Genomic DNA, 16,803 nt, shown 5'->3' with positions numbered 1-16,803 from the left:
GCCTCCCATTCATGGAGATGACTATGCTTTTCTTTTCGCTCTCCAGCATGGTTGTCAAAACCACTACAAACCAAGCCATTTGTTTATCAATGCAAATTCAAATTCAGGCTTAACATAAAGGAATGTCTCTCTCTGTGTCAGGAGGTCCAGTGTCCCATGGCAGACATTCTTGGTCCTCGGTGAGAAGTTGCCAAGCTGGACGAGTTGGGCTTTGACCGCTCGAGAACAGGCTCTCACACGCCGCTCCCTCTTGGGTCCATTCAGGAGGAGCAGTATGTAGGTGACGGAACCAAGGAAGCTGACCCTCTGCTGCCACACACTGCCTATCGGGACGCAGAGACCATCACCGGTCAGTGTAACGTCCAAGTGCACATGCTTTTAATAAACCTTTAATTTAGTCACTCAGTGCGTTTACATGGACAAGAATAATCCACTCTTAAACCGGTTAAGATGATAGTTTGATTAAGAAACTACCATGTAAACAGCAAATTTTTAATTACCTTAATCTGATTAAGGTCATACTTGAAGTAAGCACTAATCGAATTAAGACATGTGGAGTACTCCTGTTTTAGTCGCATTATCGACGTGTATTACAGACATGTAAACACCTTAATCACATTATGAACGTCGTGAGAGAGTTTTCACCGCATTTTGTGACAGGACATGATCACACACGGCAGTGCTCAACATTTTATGGCGAACAAGAGAGCATGGCTGCGTCCCAAACTGCATACTTGCCTACTATAGGCCTGTAGTGGGGAAAAATACATGTATCTATAGACGGAGAATACACAGTTTGGGACGCAGCCCACGCCTTCATACAGTTGTCTATTTGCACGTACAGCATGACAAATAACTAACTGCACTTAAAGCGTCCGTATTTTTTTTTTTATAAAAACACCCAAAACTGTATACGGTACCATAATGAAGATGAACTGTATGTTGATACATGAAATTCTGGAGGGACGTCGAACGGCGTGGCGCGGTGATGTAATGACGTGTGCCGTTAATCTAATTATGTTCTATAACATGTAAAACGGTACATGAAAGGTGTATTCTAAAAGCGACTCATGTAAACACCTTATTTCACATTATTATCTTACTCAGAGTAAGGTCAATAATTAGATTACTGCTGTCCATGTAAACGTAGTCACTGTCAAAGGCACACATCATATAACATCACTGCAGGTCTTTGCTTGTTCGAGTGAAGTGCTTTTGCATTTGGAAGACCAATAAATGTTAACACGGCTAGTTGAATCTGATACTGTAGCACAATCCCATCCCAGCAAAAAGTAGCACAAATGAAACATACATGAATGGCATAGGTTTGATGATTATTTAATTTCAAGGGGTGCCAACTTCATGTTGGTATCTTCAGGGGGTAGTTTTCACTGAGATTATATATGTATGCGTGTGTGTGTATATTTCTAAATTTTTTTTTCAGAGGTATGTCTTTTCAGCAGTTTTGTCTTTTTTCCTGACCATGCCTTAAGTCTCTCTTGTCCATATTTCCTCCACTTTCATTCTGCTTTAATTTTCTAATTCTTATTTATACCAGTCACCTCTCTACATATGTGTGACAAAGGGCTGCCTCCAAGACTGTCTTTAAGTAATCCGCCTGGTAGGCGCGGGCAATCCGGGTTAATCAGCCTGGAGAATTCTGGGCAACTGAGTTCACCCTCATGGCTGCGCTCACTGCGCTGCTGCCCTCTGCTGGCTGCGGGTGGTGTAGCATCTCCTCTTACAGTTTAAGCTAGTTTTATGTCTTTTTGTGCGTTTTTTCAGACGTAGTCGACTTTCATATGGCTGTATTTGTATAACTGAGGAATCAACAAGGCATCGATTAGAATTTTGGGATGCACCCAGTGTGCTCAGATATATTGAATTCCTCTTGTATTTGCAGCGCTGTTGTTCAATGACTGGCCACTACGTGCTTTAAACAGAGCCTTACCTTAAGGTGAATTTACACAGTTATGTTTAAGGAATGTAAGTATGTCAGTAATGTCAGTTGTTTTCTGTCTCTGCCGTATCTGTGCGCAGATGTGTGTAACAGCACCGAGCTCCCTGAGGTGGAGATCATCAGCCTGCTGGAGGAGAGGCTCCCAGTGTATAAGCTGAGGGCTGACAGTGTGTACGGCTATGAGCACGACGACTGGCTGCACACTCCTCTCATCTCTCCGGACACACACATCGACCTGACTGCCGAGCAGATCGAGGAGACCCTCAACTATTTCTGTAAGTACGGATGGGTCACCCTAGTACACGGTCTCCTCATTCTCTATCCACCATCACTGATCTGTTTGAGCAGAATGCACACACCAAAGGACTAAAGTGCCACCGCATCACTCACTTTAAGCAGAGATGAAGTAAGGGCTTTTTCTTGCTTTAATGATTTAGTGCTGAAATGAGAACATGTCGATATTTTTGGTGTGTAATCGGGACAGAGGATGTGAAGTACAGATATAGCAGTAGTGATGGAGGGGGGAAGAGGACTGCCAAGGGTGCTAAAAATAGGTAGAGAACTTACATATCTAACGTACGTACATATCTAATGCAGAGGGGTAATTATCACCTCTCTCTCTCTCTCTCTCTCTCTCTCTCTCCCCTCCTTGCATCACTTGGGTGTTGTGTGGCTCTTGCGCTTGCAGTACACACATGACTGTGCTGCCGGGGGAGCTTTAGAGCTTTAGCTAGCTTGTGTGTTTTAGAATAGAAAACGAGATCGTCAGAGAGAGAGAGAGAGAGAGAGAGAGAGAGAGAGAATGAGTGAGTGGGAGGATGTACAGGAGTGTTAGGGATGAGTTCACAGAGCTGGAATGCTTCATCATGGACTGCACCTTTGGTAATGTGTGGGTGGGTATGTGTGGGTATGTGTGGGTATGTGTGGGTATGTGTGAGGCTGTGGGGGTGTCTGTGTGTGTGTGTGTGTGTGTGTGTGTGTATTGGACATGTCCTTTGCATGTCTTGCTGTCTTCTCTCTCTCGCTCTCATTATTGTCTTTCTGTATTGCTATTCTCTTTCTTTCTTTCTTTCTTTCTTTCTTTCTTTCTTTCATCTTCTCTCTCTTTCCATCTTGCTATTCTCTCTCACTCTGTCTCTCGTAACCATCTCTCTTTCTTTTCTGTCTGGCTATCTACCTCTATTTGTTTTTATGTCCTTTCAATCTGTCTCTCTCTCTCTATCTTGTTCCTTCTCTTCTATGCTGGGTATTGTCTTTTTTCCTCTCTTTTTCCCTTTCATTCTTTCCCCATCTCTATACCTGTATCACCTACTTTCTGTCTTGCTGTCTTCTCTCTCTCTCTCATATTCAGAGTGTTTGAATGTATGAACTTGATAATTGAAAAAATATTATTATTATTATTATTATTATTATTATTATTTTTCACCTGTCTGTTGTGCCAAATCAGCCGCAATGTATACATAGTGGAAGGGGAAGAGCCAGCAGAGGGTGCTGCTGTATTGAACATCAACATCAACACATGAACACAAGAGTTTGCGTAATGCGACTGTAGGGCAGGTATTAAATTTATATAAACACATTTTCTGCCATTTGAAGATTAAAATAAACTGTTATTCTGTCAAAGTTTCTCAAAATGACATCTCTATAAAATAAAAAGAATGCTTATTAACATTAATAAAATTAATAAAAATATGACTGCAGTAAAGTTTTTTTTTTTTTAATTTTTTTTTTAATAGTATTTAAGCTTTTCCACACATCCGCACCTTTTTATAGCTAGTGAAAGTGTTTTCTTTATATTTACTTTAAACATATAGGAATGCTTTGGAGTGTAGTTCAACAACAGAATTTATTTCAGAGACTTTGCTGCAGAACATGGGGTTTCCAAATGATAGGCACCCTTACAGTTAATATTTGATGAAACCCCTCCTGGAGAGGGATCTTAGACAAAACAATATCTGTTGAGGCGCAGGTTGTGTGATGCTAAACTGGTAGCTGTAAGCTTCCTCTAACTGTTAATCGTCTAATTGTCATTTCCTATATTAGACATACAAATTGTTTAAATTTCTTCTTTTTTTGGATGAAAGAGTGAGAATCTGTCCTTGAGTATTCCTTTAAATATAAACATCTTAACAGGAAATAATTTCTTTGCTTGTTGTGTTTGAGGCTGCGAGGAGGTGGCTCTGCCTTCTGGATGTGTGTGTGTGTGTTTGTGTGTGTGACTGAAACAGCAGAGTTATCTGAGCTGATGCAGTTGCCGAGTGCTGTCGGCATGGCAGCAGTTGCCGGGGTAATCATGCTCTGGCGTTGGCGTAGCGAGGATCATGTTAAGACACACAGGGAATACCTTGAACGTGTTCACAGCCAGGCGCTGACTTTTTATCATAACAACATTGGAAATTCACCACTGCTGTAATTAATAACTGGTGTAGATTTATCGCATGGATAAGCCTGAGAGAAGAACGTCTGGTTTCTATGAGGGTCTCTCTTGGTTCTACCCATAGTGCTATGCGCTGAACGAGTGGGCCAGATGACTAAGACCTACAATGACATTGACGCTGTCACCAGACTTCTGGAGGAGGTGAGCTGAGGGCTTTTTGAATATTTGGTCTGAGCTTAATCAAGAACTTTGAATGAACCAAGCAGTTTGGAGTTACTTTTTTTCAGCTTTCAACTAGTTTCATTACTCATAATGAATAAAACACTAGGGTGTGTGCTGTTCTATGAAAATAAAAAACACCAGTGTGGTGCGATGCAGTCCAGTGCAAAGTCCAGTTACTATTATCATCCGGAAGCCGAGCATGTCCTGAAGCGTTTTATTCTTCTTATACCACAACAATTAGCCAACAATTAAAATTTTTCTTTGTTAAAGAATGACACGTTGTACATTTTATCCATTTATAGTTACATTTCATGTTCAAACAGATGTGCATCTCTTTAAGTTAATAAGGCTGAAAAAGTGCAGCTTGATAGAGAGAAACTGTAAAACTCAATGTCCTCAACATTGAAGACATTCCCATGGTGGAAAACCTAAAGTTACAACTTTACCTCTGCCTGAAGACTCCTTCCATAAAATATTAAATAAACATCTTGTAGGAAGATTCACCGTATCTTTCGAATGCTAAATAACAACACATTTTAAAAATCGGTTTATGATTAGTCTTAGATTAGGCGTCTGTTACACAAGCCTCGTGAATGAGCTGTTAGAAACAATAATGTATTAGAATGTATATTTTGAATCATAGGACACCTGGCAGCCAATAGAAAACGAGTATTTATCGTTAAAAGGAATTTAGAGTATTTGGAGCCAGCAAAACTTGAGTTTCAATAAAAATGAGTTTAAATACAGCTTGTATGTGAAGTCTGTAATACAGATATTCTAATCCTGTGGCTAATCTTATCTAAATGTACAGTATGTTAGGGCTTTTTTTTTGCACAAATGCACACAAGTGAGCGAAACATCTGTGTGGCTGTACAGAAAGAACGGGACCTGGAACTGGCTGCTCGGATTGGCCAGTCCCTGCTGAAGAAGAACCGGACTTTATCTGAGCAGAATGAGTACCTGGAGGAACAAGTGGGGAACATCAGAGAGGAGGTGAGACTGGTTGACCAGTCAGAACCTGGCAATCCTTAATCTGTTACTGCATGGTGTTGCCATATGGCAACAATTAATTTATCTCCAATTTTTTGATAGGCAATAATACAAAACTACTATTTTCCTATGTAATTGGAAAGGGGGGGGGTTTAAATTTGACAAAAATCAAAACATAATGTGAGAAGTTAAAATGTATTTTTTTGTCATTTAAACCAGTTATATATTTTGTTAAGTGGTAAAATGTAATTGTTGCCATATGGCAACAACATGTGATAATGGTAATGTGGTATGTGCGTTTATGAACTGAAATAGATCTACATAGCAAAAACACACTAGGCTTCCCTAATAGTATATTTAAGTTTTTTTTTACATTCAAAGTAAGAACTGTTGTAATTTCAGACATTTGCAATTGTACCTTATTTTCGAAAAAAATTTTATGCTTCAAGAGAAAGAATTAAGATACTTTCCACCATTGCCACACAGTAACAATTTACCAACTATCCTCCCTAAAAATGTTTTTTTCCCCCCCACATTTTTAAAAACTAATCCAAGGCATAAAAATTCATAAAAACATTTTTTATGTATATGTAATAATTCATGCAGTAGAAGGTTAAAGCAGACTGTCAGACTCTTCTTCACATCTGTGGCTATATCTTCTATATGTTAGTGTTTATCAGAAGAGTTTGTAATAAAAGACATTTTAAGAACTAAGAACTGTTGAGAAAACATCAAAGCCTGGCACATTGGATGGATACTATAAACAGCATGAGATTTGCCAGTATATCTAAAAACGCAAATGCCAGAGTTTGATTAGTTCTTATTATTCTACTAATACTTATTATTAAATTCTTATTAATATTCTACTTTTTTTGCTCAGTTGTACATATCTAACTACATGGTGAATGAATGGATAATAGAAGTTGCACGCTTCTATTATCCATTTCTATAGATCATTAGAAAATAGTCACACATTTAGCTACGCCGGACAGAACACTAATGCTAATACTAAACAAATACAACATGCAGATATATGCTTTAAATAATGTAGCTAACTTTACGAACTTAACTAACTGACCTACTTAGTGCCATTTCTCGATGTTAAACCTGACTTACATTTACATTTATTTTAGCAGACGCTTTTATCCAAAGTGATTTACAAATGAGGAAATACAAGCAAAGTGATATATCAAGCGGAGAACAATACAAGTAGTGCTACCATGAAAGATTTTTTTAAAGGTGTAAGAGCCAGAATTTTTTTTATTATTATTTTTGTTTAAACAAGGATAATGTGTGACCTGCGTGAAGTTGGCCCCCCCACCAACGCAAAATGTCAGCAAAATAGTCTCAATCGTTTGTGCTCCGTTTGTGCTGGATTGTGCCGTAAAAATTTTCGTTTGTGCTGCTTCGGTTCAGGAGATATTAAAAGAATATTCAAAGGTCATTCTGAGTCTGGTCACCCAGCCCCCCCACACACTCAAAATTAACCCGAAATAGTCTCAATCGTTTGTGCTTCGTTTGTGCTGGTTTGTGCTGATAAAAGTTTCGTTTGTGCTGCTTTCGTTTTTAAAATATTAGGCATTGAATTATGGTGTGGTGACGTCACCAGCCCCCCACATGCTCATATAGGTCATATAGGTCATTCTGGGGTCACGGGGGGGGGGGGGGGGGGGGGGTTGGGAGTGAGTGACCCCAGAATGACCTATAAATATTCTTTTAATATCTCCTGAACTGAAGCAGCACAAACGATAATTTTTACGGCACAAACCAGCACAAACGGAGCACAAATGATTGAGACTATTTTGCTGACTTTTTGCGTTGGTCGGGTGGCCAACTTCACGCAGGTTAATGAGTGGACATTAGTGATGTCTCTCTCTCTCTCTCTCTCTCTCTCTCAGGTGGCCCAGCTCCATCATGAGCTAAATCTAAAAGATGAGCTTTTGCAGTTCTACACCAACGTAGCGGAGGAGAGTGAGGAGGATGCCACAACTTCACCGTTAGTCTGTTTGTAAAAAAATTAATAAATGACAAACCGAAATACACATTCACTCCTAAGTGTACATTCTCAGACTAAACATGGCTTTATGAATAATAAGTATACCCCTGCCGTTCCTGTGCGCTGTACTGTAGTATTGTAATAAAGTCATTGTGTAAATGTGTTATGGTAACAAGCTGCTCTGTGTTGTGTTTGCAGGGTCAGAGGTCAGCGTGGCAGGACACCGTTGCCTTTCCCGAGTGGCTCCAGTGTGGATGTGCTGCAGAGGAAACTCAGAGACCTGGAGGAGGAGAACCTCTCTCTCCGATCAGAGGTATACAGAGTACACACAGGAGGACACATATACTGTATGGTTAGAGAAGAGATTGTTTCAAAATTCCTGTGTCCTCGAGACTTTACCGGGTTACTTTAAAAATGTATTCTGTTACAGTTATTACTTCATAAAAAATTTAATCAATAACGTAATCCAAGTATCACACTATGAAAGTAATGTAATATGATTATTTTTGGATTACTTCAAGGTCACATATGTAAATAAAGTCAAGAGAAAAGCAATAGGATCTAAAATACTTTTATTTAGAGCTTATTTTAGAGCTTAAAACATGTTCAGTGTTTGGATTTGTTTTAATTAATTAGAGAAATAAATAAGTAAAAGATTACTATCCCTGAATTTCTTTGGCTATTTTTGAATAGCATTCAAAACAGTGTTACAATGAATGCAGACTTTAATACACTGAAAAAGACACACTATTAGCATCACATAATATATATAATATTGGTTTCACTCAGCCCACATTTTTTCCTACACTTTTTTGAATGTCCATGGAATAAAATAAAATATCAGATGCCACGAGTGTACCTTCTGCCATCATTTACACTTTTGAATGACCAAGTAATACAAAGCAATGTGAAAACATGAAATTAAAAATGACCTTATATGGTCATGGGCATTGTTTCGACTCTGGACAGCTTCATTTGCTGCTATTGTCAAGCAACTGTTTGACGCTGTACACAACGGCGCCTCACCTTCGCCGAGAGTAGGCTAATGGTTGAAAGGCAGGAATTTGGCCAATAGTTACTGCAAATCTTTTATAGTCGACCAATTGGTGTGCGAGAAGGCGGGAATTACAGAGAGGGGTTAAAGCAATGCAAATATGCACACACACGATAAAGTATTAGACCATAAGCACATCATAATGAAACTAATCCCGGATGTTTCCTCCAATTTAGGAATCTCGGCCAGACGCTCTTTTAAGGTCTGAAAAAGAGGACATATTGACACCCTAACAAAAGCATTTCAGAGAACAATATATGTTCATTTCTACCCAATTAACTTTGCGCAAAATTGAATTCCGCTTGCATTAGGAGGTTGCTCATGTGAGTCACGACTGGCGAGAGAGAACCAAAACGATAATCAAGCAGCTGTCTATATTGTGTCAAAAGATTCATTTCTTTGGTTTTAAATGAAAAGTTATTATTATTATTTTTTTTTTTTTACAAAATGTACAAGTAATCTGATCACTTTGTTTTTTGACATAACTCTAACAGAGCACTGTTGCCAGTTTTTTGTATGTGATTACATAACACCGTTACATGTATACTATTACTCCATAAACCTGGTTATTGCTTTATGTCTGACTGTTATAAAGTGCTGATTCTGGAGACGTGTGTGTGTGTGTGTGTGTTTCTCTGTTTAGGCGAGCCACCTGAAGTCAGAGACAGAGACGTATGAGGAGAAAGAGCAGCAGCTGGTGAACGACTGTGTGAAAGAACTCAGTAAGTTAAACAAGCCACAAGTTGGTGACTTGAGCCCAAGAGTTACATCAATATTTATGAATGGAATGTTACTTGAGTCGGGTTACGCAGGCGCTTAAGTCAATTTTCTAGGCACATCTTTCAGATGATGTAAATTACCTGCGTGTGGTTCATGACTCCAGTTGTGGTTGCCAGATTTTTTTCTTTTGTAGAAGTATCTGAGACTGGGTTCTTATGTACTCATTTTCACTCATGTGAATCAAAGAGGGCTTTGGCTGAATGCGTGTTGTGATGATGTCACATGCGGATGCGGAAAATCTGCGGGAATTTTGAAAAATTGCAAGCTCCTCCGTATATTGTGGAGTTTGCTTGATTTTGCATTAATGTCTGCGATCAGACAATCGCAAAATCCTGGAGGGACTGGTATATTGATAATACATTAGTCACATAATTTCATTTAAGAACATGGCCTCCTCCAGCTTATAAAATTTCACTTGATCCAGCACTTCGAATTATTTTGCATTTTATTTTTTCTCGTGAAATGAACTGTCTGGTGGTAAGTGGTGCCTGACTTAATGCTGCTCCACGCTTGAGCCAATATTACACCAGAAAAATGTGCTTAAGTCTAAGGTCAGAATCACGCATTACTAAGACACGCCTCTGTTTTACTCAAACTCCACCCCACGTGCGTAACTCTGGCGCAACTTCTTAACAGCGCTTAAGTCTGTAGTTTTGTCTGAACACAGATGTGGGCAATTTCAGTATTAAATCCTCACTCATGGTGTGCTTAACTCAACTCTGAATATGGTCTCCAGGACAGTCCAGTCTGCAGATCTCCACCATCGCGGAGGAGCTGACCAGGAAGACGGAGGATGCGGCTCGCCAGCAGGAGGAAATCACACACTTGCTTTCGCAGGTTGTCGACTTGCAGAAAAAGGCCAAAACGGTGAGCACCTGCACTCACACAGAAAAACCTCTCGGATACAAAGAGAAAAATGACATTCATTCATTTGTGCTTATGTGTGTTGACAGTATGCTCTGGAGAATGAGGAGCTCTCTCAGCATCTGGTGGCAGCCAAAGACGCCCAGAAGCAACTCACAGCCGAGGTACAGCAGATCTGTGACATCACAAACACACCATTTCTAATCTTATATATTTACATAAAAAAGATATTTGTTATAATTATACAATCCACACAGCTTCAGGAGCTTGGAGAAAAGTATTTGGAGTGTATTGAGATGCTGCATGAGGCTCAGGAAGAGCTGAAGAACCTGCGGAACAGGAGTGTGTCTGCTGGAACACCGCGGCGTTTCCATCCTCTTGGACTGTTCCCTATGGTGCATAAACACACACTCGCACACACACTATTATCCTGCATTGCTGCTTAACCCTTGTGCATCAATTAAAAAAAGTTACAAATAGGTCCACAGAGGACAAAAATGTCCATGTCTAAAAACTGTCATAAAAATATTATACATGATTATAATTGTCACCCTTTAAATGCTGGTTTGTTTATATAATGCTACAGATGTTGTTTTAATTTTTAAATTTAATTTTAGACATTGATTTTGATGCATTCATATTTTTATGCAGTGTCAGATTTTACAAAAACCTACCACTCAGGTCCATAAAGGACAAAAATGACCATGTCAAAAAACTGTCATAGAAATATTATATATTATATTATATATGCTTTATCCTGGTCAGTGTTGTGGGGGATCTGGTGCCGGATCCTGGGAATGCTGGGGGTGTGGCGGGAATACATCCTGGATGGGACACTTGTGTATTACGTTACCTAAATAATGCTATACCTACATTTAGAGCTAGCATTATTTCTCTCAGCCAATCAGATCAAACCTGAAGGCAAAAATTATTATGATTGGGAAAGCCTATGTGTACGTGCACGCTTTATATCTTGGTGGAGACCAAAAGTAAAGACAAGTGTGTGTGCGTGCGTGTGCTTGTGTGTGCGTGCATGTGCGTGCATGTGCGTGCGTGTGCGTGTGTGTCAGGACTCTCTGGCTGCTGAAATTGAGGGAACTATGAGGATGGAGTTGAGTCACGAGCACCCAGAACACGAGGAGCAAAAGTATGAAGCTTTTATTTTTCCACATTTTTGTTTATTATGAACTGTGTTCCAATATTACTTTTAAGATACCATCGTTGAATTCCATTTATTCCATTTCACTTTTTGTCATTAGTTGAGCTCTACAAGACTGTAGATTCAGGAGCAGAAGTTACCCAGAATGCACTGTGATCTTAACAAATGATCAGAACAAAATAGTTTCTGGAATCTCTGAAATATAATTTGATTTGCATTCATACTGAGGTTTGTGTAGATGACTGCTCCGTCTGTAGAAGACAGATCTTTGCTGGATTAGAACTCCCTAATATTTCATGGCCCCCCTGGAAATCCTTTGCTCTCTCTTAACTCTCTTTTCATGAAGCATGTGAACAGTTAACACCTCTATAACATTTTAGTACTTTTTTGTACTGATTATACATGTGTGTGTTTGCAGGGTGCGTCATAAGCGTGTGTTTGAGACGGTTAAAAACGTTAACCAATCAGTAAGGCAGCGCTCGCCGGCTCCGCCTTCTGCTAATATCCCAGGGTCCAATCAGACGCTCTCGTCTCTAAGTTTTGCCCTCTCTGACAGCAACACTGACAACACTGCTGCCCTTGATAACCGTGAACAGAGCATGCTCCTGGAGGTGGAGTCGACAGATGCCAGGTGGGTGGGGATTAACACTGACTCCAAAGGTTTTAGGTAAAGAACCAGGAATGTTTGGTTCCTTAGATTTTCACTAGAGCTATGAGGCTAACATTACGACTGTTAGTTAGCATCATAACATAAACAAGCCCATAATTACAAGCTTAAATTGTTCATAATAGGGTAGCTGTCCACTCTGGTTTAGAAAAAAAATCTCCTGTGTGCATGTGTGGCATTTCCCCCCCCTCGCCTCCAGTTCTGACAGCCCTGAGAAACGTTCCAGCTCGGAAGACCTGAAGCTGGCATTGCGCCGACTCTCACTGCGCCGACAGAACTGCCTGAGTGAGCGACGTTTCTTTGAGGAGGCACGTGAGAGGAGGCACCATGATGCTCCCCTTCATGGCATCGTGTCTGGAGAGAGCATCATGTCGCTGGGCTTGTGGTCGAGCCGGCCGTACCTCCCAGACAAGTTGCAGATTGTCAAACCATTGGAAGGTGAGAAACTTCAGGCATTGTGGGTAACATATGAAACCGTTAACCAAAGTGAAAACAGACCATATCCATCAAAAAAATGTCAACTCAACGTACAATTTATTTGTATTTGTATTTCCCATTCTTCTTCTTTCTCTGTCACGTTCTCTCTCTCTATATGGCCGCTTTTCTTTCTCTCTCTCTCTCTCTCTCTCTCTCTCTCTCTCTCTCTTGCTCTGTCAGGCTCCGCCACCTTGCAGCACTGGCAGCAGTTAGCTCAGCCTAACCTAGGCGGGATTCTAGACGCCCGTCCCGGTGTCGTCCCAAAGGGTTTCCGTCCCCTGGAACTCGATCTAGAGGAGGTCTATCACTACAGCGACTATGAGGAGGATGAGCCGGGAGAACAGTACTTCCAGAACCTTCCCACCACCACTACAGCCAATCCCGGTATTGGCCACGCCCCCTCTGCCTCTCCGTCGCCCTGCCTCAGCACTGGCCATGCCTCTGCAGAGTTCTCAGGTGGGGTAACTGTAGTTAAATAATACATACAGTAACATGCAAGTTTGTGTCTCTTTATAGTATTTCATGCTACTTGCAAGGACGCTCATGTATTTCATGTAATAATATATGCTGTACAGATTAATATCTGAATTCTGTGCTATGTAAAAAAAAGTATTCTGATGAAATTTTATTGCGTGTTTTGCAGTGCACTACCCGGGTAAGTGCATGGCCCACACCAGTTCCACCTACACGTTCACTACCTGCAGGATCCTCCACCCATCTGACGAGGTCACCAGAGTCACGCCCAGGTCAGACAGTCTGCACTTTCTCTCTAAATTCACTTTAATATAAATAAATGTCAATGTATTTACATTAAAGTACAACGCCAGAACCAAAAACATCTATAACAAACTGCCAGTACTTGTATTCATAGTCGTCTTCTTCTCTCCAGTCTAAACCCTGTCCCCACCTCCTCATGTTTGATGTCGTCCAGCCTTCGCTCCACCCCCGCAGCCACGCCCTGCACACCACGCCGCTTAAGCCTCTCCCAGTCCCAGTCCTTCACCAACTTACGTGACTCTACTAAGACCTTTAGCACGTCACTGGGGTTAGTGCGCCTCCTACAGGAGCGTGGGATCTCTGCAGCTGTCTATCAGCCACGTAGCTGGGACAGGGCGAGTGGGAGTGTCCATTTATCCACCTCCATCCTCCCTCCGTCATCCCCTCAGGACTCTCAGAAACCTTCTACTCCACCAAACTCCCCTGCCCGACACACTCCTAGCCCCCACGCTGTTGATCTGGACAACCCTGCTGACTTTTCATTCAAAAGCCCGTCCTATGAGAACTTCCTAGCCTCTAAGCCGGCACGGTCCATTCTGAAAGAGGTGGCGGGGGGGACCCAGGCGAGGGATTGTGAGAGCCAGACGGATGTCAGCGTGTACAACCTGAACCTGGTGGATAAGCTGAAGAGGCTTGGGCTGGCAAGTCCAGGAGCCAGTGGGATCTCAGGGCCGCGTCCCATACTGGGCTCTCTTGGTGGCCTGAGGAGGACGGGCTCTCCCTTTACACCCCTAAACGAAGGGTTAAGGCGCAATCGGAGCTACCCAGCTGTGGTCGGAGCAAGCATGGCTATGAAGGGCCCTGGACCCCAAGGAGACGAGCTGATCCTAGCTCAGAAACTTCCCAAGCAGACTAGTCTCAAATAGACAAAATATAAACACTCAAACTACTGTATTATATGTATTTAAGTGTAAGTTATGCCCTCCACAAGCAAAATTCAGCCTATTTGCACTAGAGCATGCTCTGACTTGAAAACAGAGTCTTCTCTTATCTGCCCATAACCCTGTGTATATATATATTTCACACCTTAGTGTGTAAAGCCCAAAGTAGAGCTTCATCACCTTCCCTCACAGACACTTAGGGGGAAATACCATAAAGAAAGAATCATCAAGCATTAAAACAGGCAAAATCATTATCATTTGGCGTAAATACAGCAATTTCACCAGTAACACAGCAATTACACCTACACTTTATGGCCAAAGGTATGTGGACACCTGACCATCACACCCATATATAATATGCTTGTTGAATATACCATTCCATGGGCATTTATTTGGACTTGGTCCTCCTTTTTGCTGTTATAATAGCCTCCGCTCTTCTGGAAAGGCTTTCCACTAGATTTTGGAGCATGGCTGTGGGGATTTGTGCTCATTCAGCCACAAGACCATTTGTGAGAGCTCCAGTTCATCCCAAAGGTGTTTAGTGGGATTGAGGTCAGGGCCACTTATACAGGACACTTATGTTCTTCTACACCAAACTTGGCAACCGTATATTCATGGACCTCTCTTTGTGCACAGGAGCATTGTCATGCTGGAACATGTTTGGACCTCTTAGTTCCAGTGAAGTATAATCTTAATGCTACAGCACACAGGCCCGGGGTGGCTGTGGCTCAGGTGGTAGAGCGGGTTGTCCACTAATCGTAGGGTTGGCGGTTCGATTCCCGGCCCACGTGACTCCACATACCGAAGTGTCCTTGGGTAAGGCACTGAACCCCAAGTTGCTCCCCATGGCAAGCTAGCGCCTTGCATGGCAGCTCTGCTACCATTGGTGTGTGAGTGTGTGTGTGTGTGAATGGGTGAATGAGACACAGTGTAAAGCGCTTTGGATAAAAGCGCTATATAAGTGCGCCATTTACCATTCATTTGCCACACAAAGTCATCCTGCACAATTGTCCTCTTCCAAATTTGCTGCAACAGTTTGGGAAACACCACATATGGGTGTGATGGTCAGGTGTCCACAAACTTTTGGCCATATAGCGTACATAAGGGGTGAGCAATATTTTAAGGGAATTTTCATGATATATGATAAGCAGGGATCTATTACAGACTGGGCACATGTCCATTTAAGCTGAATTGATTAGACTGACTGGCCATTACACTAAGTCACACGCAACACCAATCAACATCAGCGAGTTAATCCAACATGAGCCAATGAATGTAAAGCCACTGATTCTGAAATAAATTTGGAAATGTTATTGTTGTGTGGGTCTGAACTGATAAACGGTGAATAGTCACTTATGTCCTAACTGTTTAGAACTGGATCTAGATAAATGGATTAAAGAACAAAAACATGGAAATCTCTAAACTTAAAAAGAAATGAGAAGCCAGCAATCCTTCATTTTTAGTGGGCCAGATTAAAAATGAGCCACAAACTAAAATGGGCCAAAGAGCTCAACATGCATTACTCCTGACCATTGAGTCAGAGCTTGTTGAACAGGTGATGATTTGGTGGATAAGTTTGAGATAAAGCAAGAAAGAAACCAGTCAGGTAATAATTTTGATAAATGGATGTATAATGTTGTAATTGTGGTTTGGTGGTCATGTGTAGTAGGGTGGGTACAGTGTCCCTGTGCAGGTTCCGGTGCCAGAGGTGCAGATTTTACTAATGCGTCCCTGATGTAACCTAATGTATTATTAGTGAGACAAATAAAACGCAATAGCATACAGCTTAGCCAAAGACTACATGCCACCAAGTAATAAAAATAATATACAAAAATTACCATTATACTTAAAAAGTATTATATATATATATATATATATATATATATATATATATATATATATATATATATATATATATATATATAAAACGGATGTGCTCCCATCCCAGTGTCAACCTGCATTCTTCCTGTGAGAGGAAGAAATACAATAATACAATCTCAAAAATAAATCACAAAGTACTAAATGCTTGGGCAAGCTCAGGCTGAAAGGTTGGAAAGGACAAATAATATGCATAATTTGAACTTTTAACAGACGAATGGTGAAATTATGTATCCATGTTCAATGATCATCAAAAGTTAGATTTTTTCCAATCTGTATAATCTCATGTTGGCCAACAGAGGGCGCTATTTGAATGCTCAAGAATATATGTTTAAGTTTCTCCAGATGTGTTTTAGGGAACACGTACCAATCGTCATCTAGAGCAGGAGACAGTGACCCATTTAACTGTAAAATAAATAAAATAAAATAAATAATAATAAAATCCACAGACTCCCTGAGTACAGATGTATTTCATGAACATTATTTAAACGTGTACCAAAAATATATTGTCTATATTTTAGAGGCTTACAGCTATTTATTCCTGAATTTTCCTTCAGCGGAACACATTCGGTCCAGGTCAACATTATATATAGACCAACATATTTTTATGAGTTATTGAGGTTTAGATTCAATCCATTAAATTGCGATGGCCAGTCAAACAGGCTAATAATGATAAGCACTGAACATTAATTAGAAGGGAAATTTGTGAAAAAAACTTCCT

At 40.8% G+C, this 16,803-nt stretch overlaps 1 protein-coding gene across 1 annotated transcript; it reads left to right on the top strand.

The window, feature by feature from the left end:
- The first annotated feature begins 200 nt into the window (after positions 1-200).
- Positions 201-15,993, top strand: trak1b (trafficking protein, kinesin binding 1b). Its single transcript, XM_053651014.1, has 15 exons — positions 201-349; positions 2,041-2,235; positions 4,462-4,538; positions 5,436-5,552; positions 7,448-7,545; positions 7,744-7,858; positions 9,243-9,321; positions 10,116-10,246; positions 10,333-10,638; positions 11,314-11,390; positions 11,821-12,033; positions 12,269-12,507; positions 12,727-13,002; positions 13,190-13,292; positions 13,436-15,993. Exons 3-15 carry the CDS (start codon positions 4,488-4,490, stop codon positions 14,187-14,189), a joined length of 2,559 nt encoding a protein of 852 aa, XP_053506989.1. The 5' UTR covers positions 201-349; positions 2,041-2,235; positions 4,462-4,487; the 3' UTR covers positions 14,190-15,993.
- Positions 15,994-16,803: the final 810 nt, after the last annotated feature.

Source organism: Ictalurus furcatus, chromosome 2 (genome assembly GCF_023375685.1).
Source record: "Ictalurus furcatus strain D&B chromosome 2, Billie_1.0, whole genome shotgun sequence".
Classification (NCBI taxonomy): Eukaryota; Metazoa; Chordata; class Actinopteri; order Siluriformes; family Ictaluridae; genus Ictalurus; species Ictalurus furcatus.
Note: the sequence above shows the minus strand (reverse complement) of the source record. Positions and strands in the feature narration are given on the sequence as shown.